This window comes from Engraulis encrasicolus, chromosome 22, assembly GCF_034702125.1.
Source record: "Engraulis encrasicolus isolate BLACKSEA-1 chromosome 22, IST_EnEncr_1.0, whole genome shotgun sequence".
Taxonomy (NCBI): domain Eukaryota; kingdom Metazoa; phylum Chordata; class Actinopteri; order Clupeiformes; family Engraulidae; genus Engraulis; species Engraulis encrasicolus.
The window spans coordinates 3132577-3146915 of record NC_085878.1 but is presented as its reverse complement, the minus strand read 5'-3'; the positions used below and the strand labels follow the sequence as shown (position 1 = coordinate 3146915).

General features: G+C 43.6%; 1 protein-coding gene across 2 annotated transcripts in view; it reads left to right on the top strand.

The window, feature by feature from the left end:
• The first annotated feature begins 233 nt into the window (after window positions 1-233).
• Window positions 234-14339, top strand: part of hdgfl3 (HDGF like 3) — an 18080-nt gene continuing 3974 nt past the window's right edge. The window contains exons 1-5 of one of the 2 annotated variants that reach the window (XM_063188761.1): window positions 234-731; window positions 4394-4470; window positions 5408-5546; window positions 10916-11074; window positions 13392-13538. In XM_063188761.1, coding sequence (XP_063044831.1) covers window positions 648-731; window positions 4394-4470; window positions 5408-5546; window positions 10916-11074; window positions 13392-13538 — 606 coding nt within the window. In that variant the 5' untranslated portion in view covers window positions 234-647. Of the gene's footprint in view, window positions 732-4393; window positions 4471-5407; window positions 5547-10903; window positions 11075-13391; window positions 13539-14339 lie in introns of both variants that reach the window. The other variant, XM_063188760.1, reaches the window with a different exon arrangement.

Genomic DNA, 14339 nt, shown 5'->3' with positions numbered 1-14339 from the left:
CTACATGTGCACTTATTTCAAATTCATATCTCACATGTGTTAGACTATTTTTATGAGTGGCATAGGCTAGCCTACCTGTCAAATAAAAAAAAAAACTCTCAAATGTAAAAGTAGATTTCAAACCAAAATTGCCTTCAGTATTTAGTAAACATACGCCTACATGTGATAACTGCGTATATGAGATTATAAAGGTATCATCAATGTCGCAATAAAATTAGGTCAGGGTATGCCATGTCGCGAAGTAAACTGTCACAGTCCCTCGTCGAAGAATTGTTAAAAAGAATCCGTATCCTCGACGTTCGACAGTCGCGCCGCGTTTCAAATGAATCAGGGGAGATTTGGGGCAGGTTTGGCTCTTGCGCTGACACGGTGGCATTATACCAAAATCAACGAGGACCACATTTTCAACACTGGGCGACGGCTGGATTCAAGTTTCGTATCGTAATTTCAGTGGGCTAATCTACACACATTTGTCTGGAGAAGAGGAGGAAAGGACCGTGTCTAGGGCCTTTTCCTCGTTTTATTTATTTATTTCCTCACAAACTGCAGTCTTGCTATCAAAACATTGATGGTCGATCATTTCCCTCTGTGTAAGGGAGCAGAAGGAAAATAACTAAATTAAGATACAACCCTGGTGTACCGTAAAAATGGCTCGCCCACGGCCTCGGGAGTACAAAGCTGGAGATTTGGTTTTTGCAAAAATGAAGGGATACCCACACTGGCCAGCGAGGGTGAGTATGAGATGCAGCCGAGTTAAAATGTAGGGAGGCGGGGTTGGTAAGGACAATACAACCGGTGTTGTAGGACATTTGGATGCTACTGTAGCCTCCTTGTCCCCTTTATTTTGTAGCCGCTTGTTTTGTTGCAATTCAACTAGCTACAATGTATTTTCTACTGGACACAATGTAACAGGAAGCTCGGCGAGTAATGTTACTTTGTTGATAGTGCGTTCTACGGATAAATGCGCGGTGTCTTCGTCGAAAGGCATGATCTTTTCTGCTTCCTCCATACGCAACTGGAAACGCCAGAACCAGCGTTGGAGAATGAGATCCATTTATGCCGTATTTACACGATTAGCCCGTCCAGTGTGTTAATTGTGAATCGGTATGTTTATAATGTTGAACTTGGCATTGTAGGCTACGAGACCGTTAAAGCAACTTGAACGTGGGCGAATGTAACAGCGAGCTAATTAGCTTGTTAGCTATCTCGTGACGGAACGCCCTCTTCTAGATGTGCGCTGGCCAGCCGAGCTTCAAACTGAGCGTAGTTTGTCACTCCTCATGTAGCTTACCAAGTTCTACTGGATTTGCCCGTTTGAATGAAAACCACGTTGAATGATAGGCTACTACTTTTCGGCGCCCCAAGAGAATTTCTATCATAGCTCAACCACCATTTTGCTCCCTTGTAGGCTATTGAGGGTGTTTCAGAAACCCAAACACACTTCAAAACCTGATGCTGTTATATCAGTTTGTTTATCCAAAGTTTCTCGCAAAAAGGCTGTTGTTGGAGATGTTGGAATACACCTTTGACTCTTTTTTCGATATTGCTCAGTCTTTGGTCGTATTTCCATCCCAGTGCCACTGCCTTTTCTGTAAACATCACCTCAAGTTGGCTAACATGTGTTTTTCATTACAAATGCATTACTCCAATGTAACTGGGAAAAGTGGGCAAATGCTTTACCAGAACATGAGCAATGCCTAGGCCTATTCAAGAGAAAATGTGGAGTGAAGAAATGATGCATGTGATGATTCCGAGCACCTCTCAGGTTGAGATTCACCTCAATAACCCACAGGTCCATGTGTAATAATTTAATTTACTAATGGGTTACTCACTTGTCCATAGTACAATGAAAAAGGACTAGGCCCGCCTATGCACTATGCTGCACAATGCACAGGGCTTGAAATCGATTCAAATTTCCTGGATCGATTCGATTCCGATCCAGAAGGTCAAGATACGATTCGATCCACGATTCAAATCGATATCGATCTTCTGGGGGTTGTCACTTTAACCCTTTTAGGCTTATGCCTAGAATTGTAAGATGGACTATAAAATCCTAAATATCTCTGAAGCACAACATGAAATACCTTGGTATGACAGAAAGAAGTTGCAAACTTGGTGAGAAAGGTGGGAAAAACTGGCACTATTTGCATGAACAGGCCATGTGTATTTGTTCATATAGCGCCATTGTGAATGTGGAAGAGAGCTACAGGATTTGGCTGAGAAAATCGTGCCTATAATCATCTGTGATATTGGAACGCGATTCGATCTTTTGAACTCAGCCCTATCTTCTTTCTACTATTGCAGTAGGCTTAAAAGCCTAAGGTCTAAGGTCTAACTAAGGTCACAGACTATGAATAAAACTCAACTTCCTTAAATGAAGACCTGCTTTTACCCTGTCAAAAAACTGTCAATATGAGTAATGAAGGGTCTTCTCAAATACAGGAATGAAGTTATTCCTCTTGCCAGGCCAGTTTCTTGTTCCTTGAGGCTGGTTGGTTGCCTCCCCTCCTTCCATGTGCCGTTGGGTCTAAGCACAGTTTAGTCCCATACCATTTGAAAACTTGTGACCTTACCTGACCTTGCTGAGTTCATGTGGGAGTAGGTCAATAAATAGATCTTTGTAGTAGCGGAGCAGGATGTGCAGTGCACTGGCTCAGTATGCACCATTAAAGAAACAAAACAATGGAGCGGATTTTTTTTCTTTCTTTCTTTGCCTTAGTCATAGCAGGGTATATTTGTAGAACATTAAATCAACATCATGCACCTTTTTGTCCAAAGATGACTTGAAGAATGGATTAGTTACCTGGAATAATTTAGACATAACGAACAGTAGTGTGCACAACATTCGTCAGGTGGAAATGTCCTCACTGTATCAACGTAATCAACTGTGTGTTGACACTTCCCTAAGTTTAGGCCTGAACTAATAAACCTGTGTCTTACTCTGTCCCAGACATCAGCGCTTTGTATTCCAAGTATGCACTAATCGTTTATTAACATGTGGTAACAATTGGTTTAGTAGTGCACAGTAAATTATTAACTACAGCGTATCTTCTGGATAAAGCAGGGCTTGGGTTTCACCTTATCTTCAGATGTGGAGATTATCATCATAACTTTTATTTGTAATGAGGGGAAACATTAAATATTAACTCTGTGTTAGGTCATTTGTAACAGCATACAGTAGCTCACCTTGTCAGGATAGTTATGCCATAACCGAATGTCACTTAAGGCCAACCGTCATAAAATGTTTATGACATGGACATAATGTTTTTGACTTATCTATGACTGTGTCATGACAGTATCATGACACTGTAATGACATGCATATGACACCGGCGTCAAGTAAAGTGTTACCAAAGGTTTTGTAAAGCCTGTTCCATGCAGCTACTGTACATGAAGGTTTAGTGATTGAGCATGAGGCATCATGTGTGGCTTCAAAGTTTCCGTTTTTCATGAAAGGTTGTTGATACTTTAGCACAACAACACCCAATCAGACCACAGGCCTGTCTCGCAGTGCTCCCCGACTGTGTGGGATTGTTTACGGTTTGGCCCGACAGGCTATTTGTTTTGCATTCCCAGTGCCAGACTGTTGCTGTTTACCCGCGATTTTGAGGGCAAGCACTGAGCGGACAGACAGTCAGAACACAGTACTGTAACGAGCCATACTAATGAATCATAAACATAAGCGTATGGTATTGTTATTATAGTGCGTGCTGCCTCCATTTATTTCCTAGAGTTTGAGTCAACTATAGAATGTCCCCAGTGAGCCAATGAACAAATAATTCCGATAGTTGGCCTAAGGCACCGTGTGCGTACAGGTCATAGGTCAGGCTACATACATGGCTGCAGATGCCATGGGTTTCCTCAGCTACTGTGCGTAGGCAGGATAGCAAGACGCTAACGAGAGGAAGGTGAACTGTGGCGCTGAACTGTGGTTAGAGAACTGTCCAAACATCGGGCAAGTGTGACTAAAATCAGCATGACATTAGAGGCAGCTGCAACCCACAGTATCTCTGCTGTGTTATGTTAATCAAGATTGGCAAATAGACAGCATTGTTGAAGTACAGTAGCTAGCACAACCACAGCTTTCTAACTACTGTTGAGCTTCCTGTTGTCATTCTGTTGCTATTACAGTTGAGTTTAGGTTCATTTTTTGCTACCATTTCAAAAGCGCTAATGTGCAAGATAAAGAGTGTAAGTGTCAAAGTTCCTACCCAAACCGTCTCTGGTAGTGTACAATAGCTAAAACTCTTGATGAAACACGTGTTTACAGTAGTTGTGAGACCTTAGTGTGGCGCAAATGATGTCTCATGTCAAACAACAGAATGGTATAAACAATGCAATCTGTTACTTCCCCCTCTCTCTCTCCTACAAAAATGTTTTGTTTGTTTTTGCAGATTGATGAACTTCCAGAAGGAGCGGTAAAACCGCCTGCAAATAAATACCCCATCTTCTTCTTCGGAACCCATGAAACGTACGCCCGAGTGACCTTTATCTTACTGACTTGCTTACTTGGCATCAGGGAAGGAAATTAGATTCTTGTCTCGAAATGTTTTGACTCAGACCTTATGACTACCATAAAGTGGATGACATAAGTTATATGCAGACATGTCAAAAGTAAAAGTAAATTCATGGTCCAAGTACAACACTAGCACATTATATTACAAAGCTGTTAGTTACACTATTTACTCCATTGTACCTAATGAGGTAGATAGACTATGCTGTGACACTAAAAAGCTAACAAGAACCCACTACAAAGTTGACCAAATCAGCGAAGACAAGTACACAGGTCTACTGGTTACTCAGATAAGTTACCTGTGTTAGAAGAAAACTGTTTCTTTTTTACTTTTATATTTAGTTTTCACACCTCTGGTTATAAATTGTAAGTCAACTGGACTACATCTTTATACTTGTGGGATGTACTTGTAGATCGATAAAACCCCTGTAGTCCCATAATGCATGCCGTTCCACCAGTGGAACACTGTAATCATCACTGACAAGTTAACTACCATAGTACTATACTACAGCATAACACAGGGCCTTTAGTAATGCACTACCACATCTATCATTGCCATTTTGGCAATTTGGCAGTAAATTGGCAGTTACAGCAAATTTATAACACTCTGTCCGGGTTAACTTATGTCTTAATTTGTGAATGTTTATGAATGCTGTATATTTTATAGTGAGTTTTGCAGGGTTTGATGAAGGATTGGATTGAGGATGGATAGTTCAGCATGTCATCAAACAGGACTAGTCTGTGCAACTGTATTCCCCCTTGTCATCACCTGTCAGACTCATCACAGTGTGAATTTCATCTCTCTCTCTGTCTCTGTCTCTGTCTCTGTCTCTCTCTCTCTCTCTCTCTCTCTCTCTCTCTCTCTCTCTCTCTCCACATATCTGTCTTTCTGCAGTGCATTCCTTGGTCCAAAAGATCTTCTGCCCTACAAGGAGTACAAGGACAAATTTGGCAAGTCCAACAAGAGGAAAGGCTTCAATGAGGGTCTGTGGGAGATTGAGAATAACCCTGGTGTCAAGTTCACCGGCTATCAGGTCAGTCGCATTGAGGAGTGGCCATTCAGTGAGGAGACCCATTCAGTGCTGTGGCGGCTTTCAAGTAAATTGCGACTGTGAGACTGCCTTGTCAGTGTGGGTGTCAGTGTCTAAGTGTCCACAGCAGGGCTGTTTGTTTACCATGGCTATGTCTCTATGAACTGTTTGGTGTTTTAGGCACATGCACGTTTTATTTCGGTTCTGGACATGCACAATTTATTGTGACATTTATGAATGTATGCGTTGATATGGGAATTGGAAAAGAGGGATTAGCATAGGCTATGCTATGATGCTTTCTATTGGGCTGTTACACAGTGTACATTATATGCACGGGCCCCTTGTTATGTACACTAAAACTGTAAACAATACACTACACGCAGAGATGTACGACTCTAGCCATACCAGCCGTTTATTTCACTGAACTCGCATCCCAGCATGCCCTGCACAAATGTTGTCATTATGTCGTCATCAAGTAGCATCAGGAAATATGAAATATGAAACATCAGCACAGGCAACAGAGCAGACATAACACCCCTATCAAATTAATAATACCTAAACAAATAATAGTAATTTAAGATGACATATAATGGCTGTGCTACAGCTGAGGGTTACCATCTTTTAGCTTTGTGTGTACGGTTGGGACATACAGTGGGAGCAGCCTATCCAGCGGATAAGAATATCAAGGACAGTAGGGGCTCTGATCTCGCAAATATTTTGATTACTAGAGCATGACAGCAGGGCTCAAAGAATGTGCCCTTTATCACAGTTAAGCCTTGCCCTTGCCTTTTTACACAAAATGTCTGCACACTTATACTAGATCTTTTTTTTTTTTTTTTTTACATTTTTGATCAAGTCTAGCCTTTTCAGTCAACATAACATCCTCATGGACCACAATGCATTGGGAAGCTCCAATTGGTTTGATCTATGACTGCTTGATAGTGTACAACTATATCTCTCAGGCAATGGCTGAAGTTATTTCTCTGGATAATAGACAATTCAGTTCTGTGAAGGCAAAGCTGCAGGAGAGCTCCAATTACTGCTGATTAACTGACCGCTGACATCAAGATATTAATAAGACCTTAGCTGCTAGAACTGTCCAGTTAACATGTTTTAATTGGTCATACATTTAGAGTTGTAATGAGGAAGTTTGTATACTATTTCATACTCTCTTATGTCAGTTTAAGTCTGATCTAATCTGTGATTAGATGTTTGTGTTGCAAGTGGATGTTTTAAGTGTGAATGCACCTTGTCTTCGTGACTCACATATTCCCATGATGGGATCCTCTACTTTCAGTAACATACTCCATCACAATTCTAACTTGTGGATTGGAATTTTCCTCTTTTGAAAGTCGCTTTGGTTATAAAGCGTCTGCCAGATGCAATGTAATGTAATGTAATGTAATGTAATGGAGTATGTGAGACTTTGCCCAAGTTGAGACGAATGGAGACTGACAAGCCTTAAAATGATGTTATTTCTAGTTCAGAGCCCATCTATGCAGTTTTGATGGGAGGAGTGGTCATGGTGTTCAGAGTGACACATAGACAAAGGGCAACTGAAGCTTGTTTTTATGATGTATTTGGCATGTGTCATCCTGACGACACGGCACTTGGCACTACAGTATTAGCAAGACGACTACAAAGTCAGGCACAGGGCACAGTGGAACTGTTGCATTGAGACACACTTGTTACAAACAGGGAAGAAAGAGAAGAAGAAGAAGAAGAAGAAGAAGAAGAAAGGGTATAGGAAGAAACGGTATAACAGACCATTAGTCAGTATCGTAAACTTTTTGAAATATTTCACTGTGCATATGGACCCAACAATCTCACATACCATTACTAAGATGCCTACCACGTTAGGGCTCAGTAGAACAAGAGTGACACATATAGCTTACAGAATAAACAGTTTAATAGAATTTTAGTAATAGTATCATAAGCTATTTTACTGTGGTTAGAGACATAACAATACACAACAAATTGACAACTGCAGTCTGAGAAGAAGTCTGTTGCTCTCCGTAGGAGGAGGGTTGAGCCAAGTTGAAGAGGTCCCGCCATAACTCTGCCTGGTAGTACATTAGAAAACATTATCTGTCTCTGAAAGGCAAGCCCCTTGACCAACTGCCAGCGGAATCACCAACGGCCATCTTGTTGTATGGGAGTGAATGTGTGGTTATCTGCCGTCCCCAGGCGCCTTGCCCATTATACTGGGAGACACTGTAACAGCAACGGCCGTCTGTCCAGAAAGCTGAGTAGTTACTGTACTGATGTTGAAATTCTACTGTGTACAGGTTATGCTAAGGAAACGCTTGCAGGAAAAAGATAGCTGTGACTCCTTAAAGTTTAGGCAGCAGGAATAGGTTATAGATATTGTACCATAGGAACAATACATCTAAACACTCTCTATGGGAATATGTTGTTAAAGGATGCTAGTGGTGATTTATAACAGCTCTGTGTTGGGTCTGACTTTTATTACATTTTAAAGATCAATACTAAATGCTCAGTTATTGTTCCTTCCTGCTTTACAGTATGCAGTAAACACCAACACCATTTATTTATTTAACCTTTATTGAACCATGGAGGTCCCATTGAGATCTTTCAGGGAGTCCTGACCAAAACGGCATTAAAACAGAGGAGGCACATGCACAAGACTTACAGATTAACAAGCAAAGCACATGCAAGGGTATTCATAAGTCAAATACATATCAGACATGGGTGCAAGCAGATAGACAATAAACAAAAGCTGGCACGTAAGGCAGGCGTGCAGAAAGCAGTGAAAAAGAAAATCAAGAACACGGTAGACAAAAATACAGGGGACCACAAAACTGAACTGGCACAGAATGACATAAGAAACAAACACAGTGAAAGTGAAATTAGATAACATGTTTGGGACCTACAAGGCTTGTTACAGTCAAAGCCACAGTCAAAGAGTGCTTTACGTTGTGTCAAAAATTCTCACATGTAGCATATGGAATAGACATGTTAAATTTTTGCCATAAGTGAAAGTGAAAGTGAAAGCCCATTGGGAAACTCCAACTCCCATTGTCATTGTGACACAGCACTCCACAGCACACAAGTGAACACTGCACACTGCACACAACGAAATTGCATTTTATGCCTCACCCGTGCAAGGGGGCAGCCCTCAGTGGTGCCCCATGGGGAGCAGTGCGGTGGGACTGTACCATGCTCAGGGTACCTCAGTCATGGAGGAGGATGGGGGAGAGCACTGGTTGATTACTCCCCCCACCAACCTGGCGGGTCGGGAGTCGAACCGGCAACCTCTGGGATGCAAGTCTGACGCCCTAACCCATCACCCATGGTGCCATAAACTGAACTAATCAGAGATGCTGCTGCTATACCAATGTCTTATAAGCAGCAGTAGACAAAACGGACAGTTATATGTTTCCAACAACTGGACTACGAGTTGTAATTCTCTTATACCACTCTAGTAGAGTTTGAGATACTTCCCATGTGCTACAAGGAGCCGACATGTTACATTTTTCTGCCCCAGCAACTGGGCTATCAGTAGTGATACTGCTCCACTGTAATATACACATATTCATGTAGTTTCAGATTCCCTATATATAGTGTAAAGCCATGTTGCTTTTTTTGCCAGCAAATGGGACATCAGTTGTGTGCACCAGTTGACATCGGTTGTGGTGCTGCAATACCACTGTAGTAGAGTTTGAGATTCACCATATGTCGGGATTGCCGTCTAGACACGATTCATTTTTTTCTCCAGATGCTGCTATACTGTACCACTTTAAAGTTTGATATTTCTCAGATATTCTGTAAGGAGCAGACATGTTGTGTTTTTTTCCCCATAAACCGGACTATTAACTTGGTGATGATGCTGCTATACCAGTTTAAGGTAGATTCAGATTCCTGTAACAAGCAGACATATTTTTCCCAGCAACTGGACTATCAGTTGTAATGTTGCCTTAATACCACAGCAGTAGAGTTTGAGAGGCCTCTCATGTACTCTAAAGCCTGGCTCAAACTACACGACTATCGCGCCGATTCTCGGCTGAAAACCCCCCTTACGACAATCGCTGGAACGTTACCCCCCAGGACCATCGCAAGCGATTGTCGGGAAAGATTTCCTCGTCGTGAGCGACGTTCTAAGATAGAACTTTGGCAGCTCAAAGAGTCGCCGATCGCAAATCGTAGAAATCAAACAGTGTTTGATATTTGCGACTGGAAATAGAACGTCGGGCATTGTCTCGGTGGATGCGAGCAGCGACAAGATTGACAGTTGCGATTCTCTTCTAGTGTGCGGTGCACCCCGACGCCAAAATCGGACACACAATCGCTAGTCGTGTAGTTTGAGCCTGGCTTAAGGAGCTGGCATGTTGCTTTGATGATGATTCTGTTATACCACTAGTTTCAGATTTTTGTAAGGTCCATAAGACATGTAAAAACAATTTCCAACAACTGGACTACCAGTTGTAATGCTGCTAGACTACCCTAGAAAGCAAAAGTTGTTGTTGTTATATTTTTCCAACACAGTAACTGAACTACTATCAGCGATGCTGCTGCCACATCACTGGATTCAGATTCCTGTGAGATGCAGACATGTTATATCTTCCCAGCAACTGGACTAGGAGTTGTTCTACCACTCTAGTAAAGATGTTAGTTGAGATGGTTGAGATATCGCCCATGTGCTGCAAGCAGTTGGCATGTTCCATTTTTTCCCTAAATGCTCCTATACCACAAGTTTCAGATTCTTGTAAGGAGCAGCAGACATGTTATATCTTTCCAACACAGTAACTTGTCTACTATCTGCTACACCACTAGTTTCAGATTCCTGTGAGGAGCAGACATGTTACATTTTCCAAACAACTAGACTACGAGTTGTAATACTGTTATACCACTCTAGTAAAGATGTTAAGTTGATACTGTTGCTATACCGATAGTTTCAGCTTCCTGTGAGGAGCAGACATGTTACATTTTTCTGCCCCTGCTCTTGTAGCCGTGCTGAGGGGTGTGCCAGAGGCTGCTGCCATAGCACTGCACTGTATGCCAGAAAATGGCTGCCCTCCAGCACACACACAACACACACACACCACACCACATGGCAGGTGAAGCCAGGTAGAGACGAGACGCTTCTGACATGCTTGTGTGTGTGTGTGCGCGTGTGTGTGTGTGTGTGTGTGTGTGTGTGTGTGTGTGTGTGTGTGTGTGCGTGTGTGCGTGTGTGCGTGTGTGCGTGTGTGTGTGTGTGTGTGTGTGTGTGTGTGTATCCATCGATCCGTGTGTGTCTGTGTGTTTGTGCGTGTGCGCACGCGCGCGTGTGTGTGTACGTGTGCGCCTGTGTATGCATGTGTGTGTCTCTCTCTCCCCCTCTCCCCACTTGGGCACAGGCCATCCAGCAGCAGAGCTCGTCGGAGACGGAGGGCGATGGCGGTAACGTTGCTGACGGCAGCAGCGATGGGGAGGGCGAGGGCGAGGGGGGCGAGGGGGAGGACTCCATAGAGGATGACGCCAAGGGAGACAAAGTGGGCTCCAAGCGGAAAAAGACCGCCTCCTCCAAGGTGCGTACACTACGCTACTCCAAAAAGCAACCCCACCTGTACTGTGTACTGTGGCGCCCGACTCCTCACCCCCACCCCCCCCCCTTCCTCCCACTTCCTCATTGATACTCAGCTGAAGGTGCCCCCTCAAGGCAGCAGAGAAATATGCTGTTCCTACTAGATACTGTCCATACGGATATTGGCTAAATGTATAACAACTCAGGAAGCAGCATAAGGGTCATAAAACATATAATATCATCCTATTTATTCAGTTTTTGTGTTTTTTTATTATCCATATGCTATATCCTATCGTGATTAATTTGGTACAATATTGAATTTTATGCATCTTGTCTTTTAAAACAATCAATGGTAATAACATACAACTAATCTCGTAATTGTCTCTCATCCGGAAATTCCTTTTTGGGACCATGTTCATTATTTTCTGGCTCTGTTTAAAATCAAGACACAGTGTTTCTACAAAACAGAATCAAGATGGGGCATCAATATTTGGAGCTTGGTAGAAGAGAAGAGAGCCTTCCAAGCTTTTTTTCTGGAAAAAAATGAACCTTTCACATACTCTCTTCAGCTTTCTGAGCTCTCGCTTAGCAACGGCTGTTGCCTAGCAACAGGGCTTCGTCATATGCACTATATCCCCTGGAATGTGGGATTGGAAGCCCCCCACTTTATAAAAGCGGGGGGATAAGAGATAGGGTGAATGTTAAATAATGTTGTCATCTATTTTTCTTGAGCCAATCAGGGCGAGGATTTAGGTCCCCTCCCCCCACATTGTTTGACCGCATTTGTGTGTCAGGTATTCAGAGACGCATTTCAGCAGGAGTTCACTGTTCGGGCAAACTGCACGCCTCTTAGCCGGCTTAATGATGAGACTGTACATGCACTGGGGCTGTGCTCGAAATGGTAATACGCTGTGGCCTGGTGCATTCCCGTGAATTAATAGTCCTCAGAATTGAACCAGATATTTTTTTTAAATAAAATACATTTTAGACAGAATTCTGATGTGGACATGGATCGAAGAAACAGAGAATCCCCTGTATTGGACATTTTTCAAAATTCCCATTTACCCTGTGTCACAGTTATCTATCAAGATACTGTACATTCGATGCCTTGAGGTTGCGGGATACACCCAGATCTTACTTGCCTGCATCTGCTCCTACTCTGTCCCCAGACTGTCCTTGTGTTTGTGCGTATGAGGTTGAAGGATGGCCCTGCCATGGCCATCCGTTAGGGCAATCGCCTGCCGTGCGGCTGACCCGGGTTCTATTCCCGGCCCGGGTCCTTTGCCGACCCCTCCCTATCTCTCTCCCCCCATTCGCTTTCTGTCTACCTCTCATAGCCTGCATCCCAATATGTGACCTTGCCTCCTCCACTTGCCTCCTCCACTTGCTTCTCGTCATGATGACATCACTGACAACAGCATTATATTTCAATATCTTGCAAAAGCTCAATTGTAAAGTCTTTTTCTCATTTGCAATTGGGATGGTGAATGAAAAATAGTCCCTCAAAAGTTGTTGTGGCGGGGCTGACAGCTGGGAAACTTTATTGTTTTCTCCACGGAGGAGGGGCCAGGAGGCGGGACGAGGAGACAAGCACAAGTGGAGGAGGCAAGGACACATATTGGGATGCACCCATACTGTCCTGTCCATAATAGAAAGCCCATTGGGAAACTCCAACTCCCATTGTCATTGTGACACAGCACTCCACAGCACACAAGTGAACACTGCACACTGCACACAACGAAATTGCATTTATGCCTCACCCGTGCAAGGGGGCAGCCCTCAGTGGCGCCCCATAGGGAGCAGTGCGGTGGGACGGTACCATGCTCAGGGTACCTCAGTCATGGAGGAGGATGGGGGAGAGCACTGGTTGATTACTCCCCCCACCAACCTGGCGGGTCGGGAGTCGAACCGGCAACCTCTGGGATGCAAGTCTGACGCCTTAACCGCTCACCCATGACTGTCTAAAAGACCAAAAAAATATACAGTTTTTTTTTAAAAGGGTACAGTACACCCAGACCTTACTTTCCTCTACATGTGGTCCCAAGTTGTCTACTCACCGTGGTGTTTGTGTACACTGTACAGGATGTTGCAAACTACACCAGGACCTTACCTACATTAAGATTCGTTAACATAACCCCTCATAGTGGCGTTTGTGTACAGAAGGTGTCCTCTGACTGTGGTGTGTGTGTGTGTGTGTGTGTGTGTGTGTGTGTGTGTGTGTGTGTGTGTGTGTGTGAGGTTGTAGGTTTTGCAGTGGTACTAGCCAGCCCTGCATGCTGTCCAGCTCACTCACTCATCCTAATGTTTTGATGAATGTGCAGAAGTCGTCTAAGCTGTCGAGGAAGTCGCCTGGCGAGGAAGAGCTGGATAAGGACGGGAAAGAGCAGGACCACAAGAGCGGCTCTGAGGCTGGAGACCCCGACAACGACATCCAGAACACCTCAGACACCAAGTCGTCCAGTCAAGGGGTAAACAAACTCATATGATCGTTCATGCATGCACAACACAGGGGCAGAAATTATCTTTGTAGGGGGGCGCTGTGGCGCAGCGCGCTAGAACTAAGCCCCCCACATTTGGGCTTGCATGCCCACGGGGACCCCGGTTCGAGTCCGGCCGGGGTCATTTCCCGATCCCACCCCGTCTCTCTGTCCCACTCGCTTCTTGTCACCATCTCAGACTGTCCGATCAAATAAAGGCATAAAAGCCCCTAAAAATATATATATATAAAAAGAAATTAACTTTGTATCATATCAGGCAGCTTCTGACAAAAGGACCATAAGAATCACAGGCCAGTAAATATGAAATCATTGTCCTTACTATTTCTATTTCTTTTTTTCTCTTTCTTTTTTATGCATTTACTTTGTTTGGATAGTGTGAGATGGTGACAGGAAGCGAGTGGGAGAGAGAAACGGGGAAGGGTCGGCAAATGACCCGGGCCGGATTCGAACCCGGGTCGCCAGCGTAACAGCCCAGTGCCCTACCGTTAGAGTTCTGAGGATTTCAATACTTTCAATACTATGAATAATTAGCTGTTTTTTGCTTGCCATTTTACAGTCAATGCTTCTAAACCCGCGCACATCCACCTCGAAATTATTGACTAGCAATGTGATAGCAATATGACACAGAGGTGCTTTGTATTTTATCTGTGATTACTTAACTAGTTCAGCCCACTTGACATGTTATTGACTGTATGTGCCCCCTGAACCGAAATCAGTCAAATCACACCTCTGGTCTAGAGCAGTGTTTCCAAACCAGGGTTATGGGTACGA